Below are 16,322 nucleotides of genomic sequence, written 5' to 3'. Positions count from 1 at the left end.
ATACAAATAATCACAAGAACAGATACATTCAAATCAAGAAATTCACAGGAGTTCCACAGCAGTTCATAATAAGGAGCATGAATAAAGAAACCAAGAAGTCCCAAGAAGGCTAGTAATATGCCTGTTCAGGGCCGGTGCTAGGGGATTTGGCACCCTAGGCGAGCCTTCTTCCTTGCGCCCCCCCCCCCCCCCCCCCCCCCCTCCGGTCTCGGCCCAGACTCCTACCTCATTCTCAATCACGCCCGCTGACTGGGGTTTTCTGGGTCGCGAGCAGATTGGGCACTGCTTGCGGCCCGACAAATCTCCACTCCTCTTTGCCACCACTTGCGGCCCCATATGGCTCGCACCCAGTGGCATACCAAGGGTCTCCGGCGCCCAGGGGCCAATGCATTTGTGTGCCACAGAAAATCAGTGGCATCTCTAGACAGAAGAATTTGTTTTGGGTGGGGGGGAGCCAAAATGACATTTCTTCATCACACCCTGCTTTAAAATTGGTTATAAAAAAAAGTGTTGTTAAAAAAAGTCCAAAGGGTCCTCTGCATTATTTTAAAAAGATGGCCAGTTTCACACTTCTAGTAAAACTACTATAAAATTATTTGATAGCCTCATTCAACTAATTCTATATGGATTATGAGAGTGAAGTCTGGAATATATAGGAAGGGACAGAATGTCAATACAAATCCTGCCCCTCCAGTTCTGTATCTCTGTGCATCCACTGAAATTCCCCCAAACAATGGAGCTTGGATGTTTCCCTTACAGCTCATCATACTAAAAGATATTTTCAAATTCTGGTGTCACCTCACAGCAACAGCAGCACAAACACCTTCCACTGCCAGACACATTGTGAACTAACACAAAGCACCGCAAAAGAGACACCCAAAATCTATACTGCAATCCCATCATAACATAACAGTAATAACACCAAGGACTCAAACAACAATAACCCTACCTGTGAATAAGCAAGGGTAAATATTACACTGGGTCCTAGAATACCAATACACCACCTACTGAGGAAACAAAACAAACCCAATTGCTATAGATCTCTATACAGACACTATATGATAGCAGAATCTCTCATCATGGTCACACACACAGAGCAGAGACAGACCCTCACCAAATACAGAATACAAAATAAAGGAGCACAAATTAGAAAAAACTGAAATGGAAACCCCAAGAAGCCAGACTCTGTGTATTAGCAATGGAAAAACAGAACAACCATTCCTCATAAAACAAATAAAATCAAGAAACAAAGCATCAGTTATAATAGTAAAACCATACTAATAAAATATTTTAAAACTACTGATAAATAGAATTTCTATTAATTAAAATCATATACATTTTTTACAATTTCCCAAACACCAATAAAATATTTCAAAACAGTACATATATCAAATAACACACAATAATTAAAACTAATAAGGATTTTAAAAAGCCCCTGCTGTCCATACATGGGAGCTCTTGATTTCCAGTCACCCTGATATTGTCGAGGATTAGGAGATTATCCTCTCTCTCTCACACATACTCACATGTCCATTCTCTCTCACACATACACTGTCACATACATTCACAGTCATGCTCTTATACCCAACCATAACCTCTCGCTCTCACAGACACTGACACACTCAGGCTCTAAGGCACTCTCTCCCCCTCCACACACACCCCCACACAAACTCTTACTCCCCTGGATTTTCTCATACACACTCATGCTCTCACTCTCACTGGCTCCCTCACAAACACACAAACACACACTGCCAGGCAAGCTCCCACTCATTCTCACACAGACACACACACACACACACACACACACACACACAGGCAAGCTCCTAGTCATTCTCACACTGAACCCCAGGCAGGCTCCCATTCATTTTCACACCACTCCCTCCCCATCCCCCAGGCATGCACACATTCATTCTCACACACACAGACCCCCAGGCAGGCACCAATTTATTCTCACACACACACATACACCACAAACAGGCAGGCACCTATTCTCACACATACAAACCCCAGGAAGACACCCATACATTCTCATTCACAGACACACCCTCAGGCAAGCACCCATGCATTCACACACATACACCGCCAGGCAGACTCCCATTCATACACATGCACACACTAAAGGCAGAGACCCCCTCTCTTTCTTTTGCCAGCAACCTCAGGGCCTCTCTCATTCTTCTGCTGCCACTGTCACTGCTGCTGTATGGCTATTGCGGAGGTGCTGATTGCTGCTATTGGCACTGAAGCACATTCTGCTGCCTCCTCTGTGCAGGCCCCATGGGCTTCCAGTTCCTCTATGCTGATCTCGTACATTGTGAGATCCGCATAGAGAAAGTGCTACTCTTGCACATTCCCAAAGATTACATGTGCCAATCAGTAAAAAGTAATTTATTTCTTTTTACATTTGCTGTCTGATCTTAGTTTTCTAATCGGTTGGTCACAGGCTTTTTTTTTTCCACCTTCCCTTTCTTATTTTTTTGCCAATTCCTTTTATAACATATTTCTTTTCTCTCCATCTGTCTGCTTCCCTCAAACACACAGTCAGGTTCTCATTCTCACACGCTTTCTCTCTCACACATACACAGGCACTCATTCTCACATGCTGTCCCTCATACAATCATTTATACACAGTCTCTCTCTTGCACATGCTGTCTAACTCTCACTCCCACATGCTGTCTTGCTCAAGCACAGGTTCTCACTGTCACATGCTCTCTCTCATACAATCATTCCTACACACAGGCTCTCACTGTCACATGCTCTCTCTCATACAATCATTCCTACACACAGGCTCTCACTGTCACATGCTCTCTCTCATACAATCATTCCTACACACAGGCTCTCACTGTCACATGCTGACTCACTCTCACACACACACACACACACACACACACACACAGGCTCTCTCTCACTCCTACATGCTGTCTTGCTCAAGCACAGGGTCTCACTATCACATGCTGTCTCTCACACACACAGAGGCTCTCCCATGCTGTCTCTGCAAACATTCAGGTCTTCACTCCCACACACACATACACAGTCTCTCAACTCATCTCATACATGCACACTGTACAAACCCTCAGTCTCTCTCTCACCTCTGGGCCTCCTCTTCACGGGCCACTGCAGGATGGGCTCTGCAGCGGCCCCGGTCTTCTCGAGCCGCTCTGATCCTCTTCTGCACGTGGCTGATGCTCCTCCTCCTTCCGGCACGCGGCTGATGCTCCTCCTCCTTCCGGCACGCGGCTGATGCTCCTCCTCTTTCCTGCCCGCGCGGCTCCGGCAACATTTTTCTTCCGGGGCCGCGCGGGCAGGAAGGAGGAGGAGCATCAGCCAATGCAGGAACTTCTCCTCCTTCCTGCCCGCGCGGCCCCGGCAACATTTTTCTTCCGGGGCCGCGCGGGCAGGAAGGAGGAGGAGCATCAGCCAATGCAGGAACTTCTCCTCCTTCCTGCCCGCGCGGCCCCGGCAACATTTTTCTTCCGGGGCCGCGCGGGCAGGAAGGAGGAGGAGCATCAGCCAATGCAGGAACTTCTCCTCCTTCCTGCCCGCGCGGCTCCGGCAACATTTTTCTTCCGGGGCCGCGCGGGCAGGAAGGAGGAGGAGCACCAGCATGTTTAGACGCGACTGTACCACGGTCCTGCCGATCTTCTTGCTGTGTGTATCCGGCACACAGCATAGCAGTAGTTCACCGCTCAGCCGCTATTGGGATGACGTCCACCGGCGGCCATTGGCCATCAGCGGCTCGGCGCCCCCTAATGCTCAGCGCCCTAGGCGATCGCCTAGTTCGCCTAGTGCTTCCGCCGGCCCTGTGCCTGTTTAAATAACCGAGTTTTCAACAGGTTTTGAAAGTTTTGTCTCCATCAGCCAGGCATGATGCCTCTGGAAAGGAGTGCCAGAGAATAGGTGCTGCAACAGAGAAGGCACAGTCTCTAGTATTGCTCAATCTGGCGTGGTGCAAAGATAGTGCATAATTGGGTTTAACAGCTGCCAAGTGCCTTTCCTACTGCCTGTGTACATGAAGCATTATCTCCTGCCCAGAGCTATCATGCATATTACACTGGGGAATAAAAGCCATATTTCAGGCTAAGCAAACTCACCTCTATCCCCAGCCCGAGATGAGCAAAGAGGCTCTAAGCTCATCTCTGCCCACTGAAATCAACCAAAGGATTCTAAGCCACACTAACCCTCTTTTCACTCCTGGCTACCCCATCCAATGCAGCTGAAATGGTGTTTGGGGCAGAAGAGAATCTCATTCCCTGTCCTGCCCTGCTTGCTCCAGAGGATAATGGCACCGGCTGACCTGATATCCTTTCCGCCACACATGCTGACCTTAGGCAGGTGTGGGGCCCTGGTATGCTGAAATTATAATGTTGGAGATGGGCAATCATGGCAGTCATTTGCCCTCACTATAACCAGGAACTAGCCCTGTGTGCCTGGAACAAAGGAGAGCATCAGGTTAGGTAGCATTGTTTTCCTCAGTAGGAGTGGGGATCTCTCCTGTACCATTTCTGCTGTTTTGGATGAGATAAGCTTGGGAATATCAGGCCTTGAAGCACCTTGGCTGATTTTGGGGAGGAAGGCACTGCAGCTTGGAGCCCTTTGCATGATCTCAGGGTGGGGGGGAGTGCTTAACCTGTAGCAGGGATATGGTATTTTGGGCTGCAGACTTTCTGCATACTGGGGGAGGCCAAGACATGAACAGGTATGTTATCCTGCTAATGCTCTTGCCAAAAGTGAACTACATCTCGCACATGCAATGCAGCTCATTAAAAATTGTTTCTACGTTAAGGCCTGTTCTTTTTGTTGTTGTTGTTTTGCATTCATGGTAACACTAACTTGTTCTTATTAATATACTAATATAGCCATGTAATGTGTTTTAGTAAATAGGTTCCTAAGTAGCCTGTACCCATCCAGTTCACAATGAATAAGATTTTTACATTGACACCTACACAATTAGAAATGAAGTTGGCAATCTTGGTATAGAAGCCAAAAACAATGACCAGGAAATATTTTCACCTCAGAATACAGCTGAGGTAGTTTGGTGGCACAGTGCTGGATAACTTAAACAGCATGTCTATAGAGTTAATAAGAAATTTCCAGTACACTTTTCTTGACACTTGTCTTGAGTAGTGCATTTAAAAATGGATATGAAACAAAGGGCAGAAAATCGATACTGTATCCTTTTTCTTCTGGACTGAAATATGTTAGGTTATCTTTTATCTTAAAGTCTATAGTTGTTATATGGTTAGGTTTTCATTGAAAAGTGATTTCCCCCCCATTTGTAAATGGAAGGTGCTTACAGCATACAGCAAATAATGATACAATGTATAATTTGTGTTTTATTACAGGAAAGTCAAGACATAGCAAGCAGTCCACCAGAGAGTTCCTTCCAAAAGTTAGCACCCAGTGAATACAGATATACTATATTGAAAAGGGATCGAGATGAACTATAAGTAATAACGCTGCAAGCCTTTGAAACAGCATCAACTTCTGTGTAGTGAAAAAAGTAAACCTATATTTTCATAATTCTGTGCATTTTTTATTTTGGATAAACTGAAAAAAGTTATGAAATGTTTTTTGGTTTTTTTTATTTGTTCCCAAAGTCTGTAAATACTATATTCCTGATTATCCAGCAGAGATATGAGACCCATTTCCATTTTTTAAATCTTATTTTGTTCTGTTTTATAAACCAAATGAAGGTGTCATTACCAGAAATATGCTGTTAACTTGCACTACCCCCTTCAAATAGGACTTTTTGGATGTTTTCTGTGGAGTTCGGTAGCATATACTTATTTTTGTTTTTCACCATAGGGGCAGCTTTGCTGATACTTGTGTCATTGTCCTATTTCTCTTAACTAAAAGGGGTATATTCTGGATATTTTGGGGAGGGGAATAAATTAAAATTTTACAGAACTTTTCATGGTGGTCTGTTTTACTTTTGTTGACAGAATAAATGAATAGCAGACTTTCATACATCATCACAATATCAATAACACAAGCTGGGTCTGTTACAAATTTATATGCGGCCATGAAGTAGGGATTTTATTTGTTAAAACAGAATGAACTGAAGCCACTAGATTTTGACACTTCGCAGGCTTTAAGCAAGGCCATAAAAGAAGTCTTATTTTGAATAGAAATGATTATTTTTATTGTACCTATAAATAAACCAATGTCTATACAAGAATCACTTGATGTCAAAAACCTATAAAGATAATTTTGTTCCGACTGATGATTTCAAAGGCAATAAAAATGTACATTAAGAATATTTCAGTGGCTATTTAATGGCATTAAGTTTTGTACATTAAGAAAAATAACTACAGTGGTCTATGTAAGGAAGATTCACTGAACTAGTTCCTAAATGGAAAAGTCTTATCCTTTGTTAAACAAAAAAAATACAGTGAACTAATCATGATGTCACTGTAAGGCTGGCACTCCAGTGGTAAATACTGATCTTGCTTTAGCCTTTAGCCTGTTTTTTTTCCATCTTGGCTATGAAGCTCAGGGCAGCTGGAAGAAAACTCCTTGATCATTTTCTCTTTCTTTTTTTGTATCAATTTTCCACCTGTGAAGCCCAACACTCCACCACCAAGTGCAGCTGCAATTCCTGCCACTTTGAAGCCTGCCAGGAGGCCAATAGGACCCCCTACCACTCCACCAATGAGTGCACCTGCCACAGGCAGAACTGCCAACTTGTATTTTGCAGCCTGTTGGGGGAAAAAACAATTTAGAAATTATCAAAAACATGCCTGTTTCATGTAGTTTTTTTCTTTAGTAAAAGGCAAAAGATTTGTTCAATATGCAGAGAAACCAGAGATTATATATGTAGTTTTTTTTCTTATACATATATTTAACTGATAATTTAGGATTAAAAACTTCTTTTAAACACTGTAGAACAATACTGACTGCATTTATACTAAACATTTTAAACAAGTACTGTATATAAAACAACCAAAAGCTTTTGTACAAGTATTTAAAGTGTCAAATATAGGTTCTTGGTTACTATAATTGCCAGTGCCAAAAGTGTGATACAGTATTACATATAATTATGTATCATCTGTTTACTCTCACCATCATTAGATTCTAGTTAACCAATCATTTAGCTATGTAGGGTGTTACTAACAATAAAGATGTTAGGGTAAAAAGTTCAGCACACAATTCTTCTCTAACAAAAATTCTCTCCTGCTAGAATGGATGTGAAAGAATATCACAGCAGTGATTGATTTTTTTTCCCCCACTACCCATGTGTCATTTCTTCCTTATTTCCTTAATTGCTGGTTCCCTCAGCACTAAAGACGGCAGATCAATTGGGTTAATACAGAAAATTGCTGGTAGGCAGAGTACCATCGATTCACCAGCAGGAGCAGGTCCCTACCTTCCCTAGGTTTTTGGTTCCCTCTTCAACATTCACAGCAGCAGTGTTGACATGGTCTTCAATGCTGTCAATCTTCTCCTGCTGAGACTAGATGCAAAGGAATTATGAGTGAGGTTTCCTGCTGGGAAGCAGCAGTGAGCCAATGCACACTATTTTAATTCTTGTAATCAGGGCCCTGCAGCAGCTTTTATTTCCTACACTGTGTAGCCCTGCAACTTTAATCACAGTTCACTAAAATCACCTGATAAACAATGGTAGAAATATAAAATTACTTATAAAATAATAAATTAAGCCTATTAAGTAATAAAAGCTGAATTGTTCAGAAAGCAATGTTGTCATAGGTTGTATTGTTAAAGTACATTCTTATTTAAACTCCCAGACTGTCAGGCAAATGATTTAACCTCCTGTATGATACTTGGGAGAGCGGGAATCTAAATAGCACTTATGCGTCATGCTGGTTATGATGTGCATAACTATCCCTTTCCTATAAAGCTCTGATTTAAAATAATCCAGTAATGTGCTCAACAGTTTCATTTGAAATGTCACTAATTAAAATGATCTATACTGTATAATGCAGTTTTATCTATATAAATACTGTATGTCTCAAAGTATCTTTTTTTATATTTAGTTGCAACTGCTAGAAACAATTTTGAAAGCCATTTATATGGGTAAACATTAATTTATACATACAAATTGTCTGAACAATGCTCTTCCTCAATGTGCATAAAAGTGTACACATTTAGAGTAAGCATTTCTGGAGGCATGTTTAGATCAGAGGAGGAAAAATACTTGCATAGATTGCATTTTCAAATCTACACACATTATCCATTAAAAAAAAGTATCTGCACAAAAAGCAGATGCAAACGTCCACTAAACATACTCTAAAGAATGTGCGTATTTTTCTTTTGTGAATTGGTAAAAACCTCTTTGGGTAAAAAGTATCCACATACTTCGTCTCAGTACAATTTGAAGACTATTCCCTTTATGTTCCTGCATCTATGTTTGTATTTTCTATCTAAATTAATATGTGCAGTTTAAACATATGTCAGGGTGACCAACTCCGATCCTCAAAAACCAATTTTCCTCAAAAATACAATTTTCAAGATATCCATGACTAAGCATGAGATAAATTTTCATGCACTTTCTCCATTCTATGTAAATATATCTTTCCTGGCGTGTAGCCAGATGGACTCAGAACAAATGGGATAGTATCCGCGTGCTAGCAGTTGGAGACGGATCTGACGTCAGCACGGGGCCTATATATCCCCACAGGAAGCGTAGCTATTCAGTAATTTCCGTCTCCAAAGCAGTTTGGAGTGCCTGCACGCTAGTTGAGCGTGCTTTCCAAGACTACTTTAATTTTTTTCTCTTTTCTTCTCATTCTAGATTCTACTTCGTTTTCCTGTCTATTCGACTTAGAGCCCCGCGCTCCTGCGGTAGATACCCAAGGGTTCCTCCCGCAGCGAGCTCCCGGGGTGATTGCCGTGCTCCCCCGGTGGGAAAGTCCTCGGTCCTGCCGAAGCGCGGCAGTGACGCAGTCCGCGTGAGGTATACGAGGCCCTCTGTCCCGGTGGGGACGAGGTAGCGGGTGCATTCCCTCAATTGCGGTGGCGAGGTGCTCCCTTCCCCCGCAGCTGGAGACCGCCTGTGTTCCAGCCGGGAAGCGCCGAAGCTGGTAAGGAGTACGTCTCTTCCGACAGTGATAGCCCTTCTGGAAAGCCTGGGCTGGGTTATCAACCTTGGCAAGAGCTGCCTACAGCCTTCCCAGTCACTGGAATACCTGGGAGTACAGTTCGACACCCGGGCAGACACTGTCAGTCTCACCACCAAGAGGACGCTGAAACTTCAGCAGCGTATCCAGTATTTGATGGGAGCCAGTCGACCCACCGCCTGGGATTATCTGCAGGTTCTTGGTCTCATGGCATCCACCCTGGAAGTGGTGCCCTGGGCGCGGGCCCATATGAGACCTCTCCAACACGCCCTGCTCTCTCGCTGGAGCCCCCATCTACGGACCTACTCCACGCACCTACCTCTACCAGCCCGAGGGCGGACCCAGTTACGGTGGTGGTTGCAGTCCAACCACATGAGCAGGGGATCGAAGATGTCCTCACCCACGTGGATTTTGCTCACCACAGATGCCAGCCTAAGCGGCTGGGGCGCACACTGCGAAGAACTCACCGCGCAAGGGCGGTGGAACAGAGAAGAGTCGGCGTGGAACATCAACCGTCTAGAGGCCCGGGCTGTCCGATTGGCATGCCTTCAATTTGCCCACAGACTGCAGAACAGAGCAGTCAGAGTGATGTCCGATAACGCCACCACGGTGGCATACATCAATCGTCAGGGCGGAACCAGAAGCCGACAGGTATCTCTGGAGATCGCCCCTCTGATGACTTGGGCAGAGGTGAATCTTCAGGACATCTCCGCCGTCCACATCGCCGGGAAGGACAATACCACAGCAGACTTCCTCAGCAGGGAAAGCCTGAATCCGGGAGAGTGGCAGCTCTCACCCACGGCCTTCCGGATGATTGTGGATCATTGGGGGTTTCCGGACATGGATTTACTGGCAGACAAGTCCAATGCTCAAGTACCCAGATACTTCAGCCGCAAGCGCGACCCGTTCTCACACGGAATCGATGCCCTGGTTCAGCCGTGGCCTCCAGGGACTCTACTGTACGCCTTTCCTCCGTGGCCTCTGCTAGGCGCTGTCATCCGCAAGATTCAGAGACACCGGGGCCTAGTCCTTCTAGTGGCGCCAGACTGGCCAAGACGACCCTGGTATGCGGACATGAGAAGACTACTGGCAGGGGAGCCCTTTCCCCTGCCTCCTCTCCGGGACCTTCTACATCAAGGTCCCATTCTTCACGAGGATCCGGCTCAATTCTCTCTTCTGTATGGCCCTTGAGAGGGCTAGATTGAAGAAGAGGGGTTACTCTGAGCCCGTGATTGATACCCTCCTCCGAGCTCGCAAGTTTTCCACATCCCTCACATGCATCCGGATCTGGAGAGTATTTGAAGCATGGTGCGACACTCGCGGCACCAATCCTCATGCAACCACAATCCCTATTGTGTTGGATTTCCTGCAGGATGGCCTTCAGAAGGGTCTCTCCCTCAGCTCCATCAAGGTTCAGGTGGCTGCGCTGTCTTGCTATGGTCCCAGGAGGGATGGCAAGACCATCGCCAAGCACCAGGATGTTTCTCGCTTCCTGCAGGGAGTCAAGCATATTCGTCCGCCACTGAAGTGGCCTGTGCCTTTGTGGAACCTCAACCTTGTTTTGGATTTCCTTGTGGGATCCACCTTCAGACCCCTTCGGGGCCTGTCTCTTCGTTCCCTCACTTTGAAGATGGTATTCTTGCTGGCTGTATGTTCAGCCCGCCGCATCTCAGAACTACAAGCATTGTCCTGCCGTGATCCCTTTCTCAGAATCACTCCAGAGGCTATCCATCTTCGTACGGTTCCCTCCTTTCTACCTAAGGTGGTTTCACAGTTTCATCTTAATCAAACCATATCCTTGCCTACCACGGCGGGTCTGAAGAAATCTGAAGAAGGGCGTTTGTTACGCCATCTCGACATTGGCAGATTGCTGCCCAGATATTTGGAACTTACACAAGACCTACGAAAGACGGACCATCTGTTCGTCCTGTACAGCGGGAAGAAGCTAGGTGAAGCGGCCTCACGGCCCACCATCGCCCGCTGGATTAAAGAAGTTGTCAGAGCAGCATACGTAGAGGCCGGGAAGTCTCCGCCTCTACAGGTCAAGGCTCATTCTACCAGAGCACAAGCAGCATCTTGGGCAGAATCCAGGATGCTATCGCCTGCGGAAATCTGTAAAGCGGCGACTTGGTCTTCCCTCCATACCTTCTCCAGGTTCTATCGTCTGGATGTTCAGGCCGGGGAGGACTCGGCATTTGCGCGGGCGGTACTACATGGGCCTCAGGCAGCCTCCCGCCCAGGCTGGGAGTAAAGCTTTTGTACATCCCATTTGTTCTGAGTCCATCTGGCTACACGCCAGGAAATGTTGGGATTACTACCTGATAATCCCCTTTTCCTTAGTGTAGACAGATGGACTCAGCATCCCGCCCAGCTGCCTGCGTACATGGGTATCACCGATTCAAGGTAAGCCATGTCCTCTGTTTCCATAAGAGCGTACACTCTACCAGGTGTCCACGCCTTCCGGTTGGGAATGCTGGCGGTCTCCAGCTCCTATCAATCGGTCAGGGGAATCCTGTTTCACTTTTTAACTGAGCGTCAGTACACACATCTATAACAACTTTTGCAAGGAAGATTACTGAATAGCTACGCTTCCTGTGGGGATATATACGCCCCCGTGCTGACGTCAGATCCGTCTCCAACTGCTAGCACGCGGATACTATCCCATTTGTTCTGAGTCCATCTGTCTACACTAAGGAAAAGGGGATTATCAGGTAGTAATCCCAACATTATGCATATTCATTGTGGATAGCCTGAAAACCAGGCCTATTGTGGCTCTTGAGAACTAGAGCTGGATGCCCCTGACCTATGGAGTCAACTACCAATGTGCCTCTCTGGCTAACGAGTTTTCAGGATTGCCACAATGAATATACATATAAGAGATTTGCATATACTGAGTATCCAGTGTATGCAGTTCTATGCCATGCATATTCATTAAGGATATCCTGAAAAACTGACTTGATAGCTGTGCCTTTAGGAGAGGACTGGGAAACACTAGCCGTAAACTTCATCTACTTTTATCTACATACTGTTAAAGTACAAAGTGTGTATAATAGGTAAATTATGCTTTTGACTTCTAGATAACAATCCACTGAATATGAATTTCCCAGCCCTCTCCTGGAGGCATATTGACAGTGAATATGCATGAGATATATTGCATATATGGAGATCCAGGGTATGCAAAACTACTTCATGCATATTCATTGTGATAATCCTGAAATCTTGACTGGCTAGGTGTACCTCAATGAGGGGTGGGAAACACTATTACAGTGCAGTTTATATTTGATAGTACTAGCAATGTGTATATATGAGCCAAACGTTTGGAAAAGCTGTGATTTCTAGCAGCTGCTTTTCCTAAGTGGCTCTGAGGAATCCTGGTCATGAAAAAAAAACAATAAAATAGCATCCCTTAAAGGTAATGGAAAATGGGCACCATCTCCAAAACGTACCATGACACATTAATCCTTCATTGGGCATTTTAAATTAACAAATATTTATTCACTATTCAATAATTAACTACAGTTATGCACATTTGCATGCAACTGTGCTTCTTTCCTGCTTAGTGTGAAACTAAACATTCTTCATGACTTTACATTTATTTAATTGATTAGGATTCTCTTGATATTAGGGGTGTTCTGGCCAAATATTGTATCATGTCATGGTTGGAGGTTCATTCTTTTTGTGTTTTGGAAAAGTACACACTATTTGGAAAACTGGACCGGTGGAAGCTATCGCAAATCCTTGGCCCGCTTAGAAGATGAGCTCTCTTCACCACGGGAGTACTGAGAGGGGTTCTTAGCAAGCGCATTGTTTCCAAATAGTGTGTGCTGAAAAAAAAACTAAAATTTTGTGGAGGGTTTTATCTATCATTTCATTTTGAAAACAAGAACAATGTAATTTCAAAAGAATGCACATGCCTCTTTGATATACACTACTTGGACCTGCCTCCCTCACCCATCCAGCCCAAGAAAGTAGGATTTCCTACAACCACTGTTCTAACAACCTAAGATTTTAATACTGTACTTTTTCTTCCATTAGTAGATGTAGACATGTAAATTTCCCAGAAATTTTGAATTGAGGTGAAAAATGGAAAAACTGGGAAATAATTATAATAATTTGCCTAGCAAAACAGTGCATGATAGCTTGAACAATTGTGAAGAAATCTGATGCACAAAATTATATTATAAGCAATATAAAAGGGTCCATAGACTATGATAAATACACCATGTGTTCAACATTGACCCTGGTTAAAGATGTTTTAGTGAGGTAGGTAAATCACTATATTTATCCATTGATGAAGTACAGATACACAGGAAAGCAAAAACTGAATAAACCTCAGTCCAGAGGGAGTACTGATTACAGAACCTTCATCTGCTGGTGGTAAGTTGGACTTGATGGAAAAAAAAAAAGCACATAAAATCTAAAAACAATTCTTAAAGGGTTAAACTATTAATAGCTGTGTTTATTGTATGTTAGTTTTTAAGGGTAGTAGTAGTTTGCCACTGTTAGGAATTGTATGTGTTTAGAAATAGGACTTTGGGTTATTTTATGAGCTTGTAGCAGCTAGTATTTGCTTGTAAGTATTAAAATTGTGAGTTTGCAAAGGTCATGTACTTGATCTGAAATGGTGAGAGTACTGGTTCCAGGGCACTTAGTCACTAGTTTTATTTTTTCTGTTAAATAGAGCTCCCCCCCAACCCCCCACTTTGGAGGAAAGTCTTGAAAATACAAGCAAATTAGAAATTTTGCAAAACATACAATTAACCCTAATGTTAGTAATGGACTAATTTTAGTCTAGTTGCTAGTCATTCACAAACCAACAATCATCAAATAGTTATCAATTTAAAAACCTTACAGGATCATTTTAAAACCAGCATGTGTGTGCCCATACATGCGTGTATCAGTGCGCGAGTGGAGATACACTGGAATTTTAAATCATGCACATGTAAGACTGTGTGGGAAATATGCGCTTGCCAGCAAGCCATTTCATCAGGGTTTAAACATTAACTTCCCTTCTCCCTGACCTTTGCCTGAATAAAAGCATCACTTGTGCTTAAGTCTCTGCCTGGGAAAGGATACCTGACTATCATGTATTTCTCTGGCTTGTGCTTAGCCCTGAATTCCTGGGGGAGGGGCTGGGTGTTCCCTAGTCAGAGGCAGGACAAAGTCAGGAGGTATAGATTTCAGCAGCCAATGAGATGATCCGTGCACACCCCCTGAGCCAAAGCCAATAGTGTAGGGACTCGTCTGTTGCTATGGGGAAAGTAGCCAATCATGTAATGACACATCATCTGCCTTTGTATGAATGTACAATAAAGGAGAGCGCCAAAGTGTGCTCAAGTCCTTTTGCTGCCTGCGATGAAAGCTGCCTCAAGTGTGTTCTATGCCTCCATATTCAACAGACTGCTCCTAATTTTAAGAGGCTACTCGAGCAAAACTACTTCACATATCTTCCATAGGACTTTCCTGGCTTTAACAAGCGTATGTAAGTGGATTTTAAAATATGCTTGCGTGAGGGACATTCCCAGTTTTTCCAATTAGTTCACCAGTTTGCACAGTCAAGGTTGAGTTCTTCCAGACCCCACTAGTTCTTCATCCTGCTTGCCCCACAGTTAACGCAGACCCCTCACCCTGTCCTGTAAACCCTAACACGGGAAGATCTAAAGATTTGCTCCTCAATCTGACATGTCCTACGGCCTCCGGTTTTAACATATGGAGTTACACAAGTGTTGGCCCTGCCCATGCCCAGGTATAAATGTATAAATAGCTTTTAATATCCGCATTTGCACACAGCCCACATACACACATGTGGGCATTTTTTGCACAATCAATGATTTTAAAATTGACATCTTCGATTTAAAAAAAAAAAAAAAAAAGACACCAAATGATTTAAAAACCCTGAAATTGAGAGACATACCTACTCCTTAATCAGCTTTAAAACTTTAGCAACTTAATAAAATGAAGATGCAGACAGTAGTCCAGCAGCAAGTTGGGGGCTCTCCAGTCTTTTGCACCGAGTACCTGTTGGTGAAATAATGTATGTGTGCACCCAGTGCAAAGATCTCCTGGTGCTCAGAGAACGAGACCACACTGACAGAGCTGAGGCAGACAGCGAAGTATATAGAGGAGACCTTCAGGGATAAAGTAGAGTGGTCCTTTGTGCTGCTTTGGAGATGCAAGGTCACCTGACAGGAGATCTTGATGTGGCAGGAAGAGATCCTTAATTAGGACTTGCCCTCTGGGTGATACCTTATCCTCTTGCTCCCAGGATGTGTCTCCAGGGCCATAGGGCCAGGAGTGAAGGGGTAGAATGGCCATTTATAGTGGGTGATTTGATCATTAGAAAAGTAGATAGCTGGGTGGCTGGTGCACCTGAGGATCTCTTGGTAACTTATCAACCTACTTATCCTAAAGGTAGTGGACCTCACGTGCCACCTTGGTTAGTTTTTAGAGAATGCTGGGGAGAAGCCAACTCATGGTAGATGTGGGTACCAATGACATAGGTAAATCTGGTGAAGCGACAGACGACATACCTACCTCTGTACATATGTTCCTGATTTATGGTTCCCAGTTACATTTAATTGAGTTTATGAAAGTTCTCTTTAATAGTTTTCCTGTATACTTGTGTTAATGTATTCTGCCTTGAGGCGACTGTTTTAATGTATTTCCGCCCTGGAGGCGACTGTTCAGTTCCTTGTAAACCAGTGCGATATGTATTATTTACAGGAACATCGGTATATAAAAATTAAAAATAAATAAATAAAATAAATATAGGTGAGAGAGTCTGGAAGTTAAGTTTAGGCTTTTAGGTAGGAAACAAATCCAGAGCCTCCAGGATTGCATTCTCATAAATGCTTCCTGTTCCATGCGCAGGACCTCAGAGACAGACTGAGCTCCAGCGTCTCAACGTGTGGATGACAAAATGGTGCAGGGAAGAAGTTTTTAGGTTTGTGAGGAACTGGGGAGCATTCTAGGAAAGGGAGGGGCCTTTTCCAAAAGGATGGACTCCCATCTCAACCAGAGTGGAACCAGGTTGCTGGCATTAACCTTTAAAAAGGAGATAGAGTAGTTATGATGGAGGTAAGCTTTGGAATAATGTATATTTGAAGCATACTAACAAAACAGAGATGTTAGGACATCCTGAGAGGTTGCAATAAATGCTAAAATAGCACATGTGCCTTTAAAAAGCAAACAGCAGAAAGATTCCAAATTACCCCTGTTAATTGATAAGCAGGGTGGTAATTCAAACAA

General features: G+C 43.9%; 2 protein-coding genes across 7 annotated transcripts in view; one reads left to right on the top strand and one right to left on the bottom strand.

The window, feature by feature from the left end:
- ERP44 (endoplasmic reticulum protein 44) overlaps window positions 1-5,909 on the top strand; it is a 505,107-nt gene extending 499,198 nt beyond the window's left edge. For all 4 annotated transcript variants that reach the window (XM_029589904.1, XM_029589906.1, XM_029589905.1 and 1 more), the window contains one exon: window positions 5,340-5,909. In XM_029589904.1, coding sequence (XP_029445764.1) covers window positions 5,340-5,444 — 105 coding nt within the window. In that variant the 3' untranslated portion in view covers window positions 5,445-5,909. The remainder of the gene's footprint in view (window positions 1-5,339) is intronic.
- The window catches only part of STX17 (syntaxin 17), a 237,667-nt gene continuing 226,655 nt past the window's right edge, over window positions 5,311-16,322 (bottom strand). For 2 of the 3 annotated variants that reach the window (XM_029589912.1, XM_029589911.1), the window contains exons 7-8: window positions 7,364-7,450; window positions 5,311-6,695 (exon numbers count right to left, since the gene is read on the bottom strand). In XM_029589912.1, coding sequence (XP_029445772.1) covers window positions 6,456-6,695; window positions 7,364-7,450 — 327 coding nt within the window. In that variant the 3' untranslated portion in view covers window positions 5,311-6,455. The remainder of the gene's footprint in view (window positions 6,696-7,363; window positions 7,451-16,322) is intronic. The other variant, XM_029589914.1, reaches the window with a different exon arrangement.

This window comes from Rhinatrema bivittatum, chromosome 2 (assembly GCF_901001135.1).
Source record: "Rhinatrema bivittatum chromosome 2, aRhiBiv1.1, whole genome shotgun sequence".
Lineage (NCBI taxonomy): Eukaryota > Metazoa > Chordata > Amphibia > Gymnophiona > Rhinatrematidae > Rhinatrema > Rhinatrema bivittatum.
The sequence above is the reverse complement of the archived record's forward strand: the minus strand, read 5'-3'. Positions and strand labels throughout refer to the sequence as shown.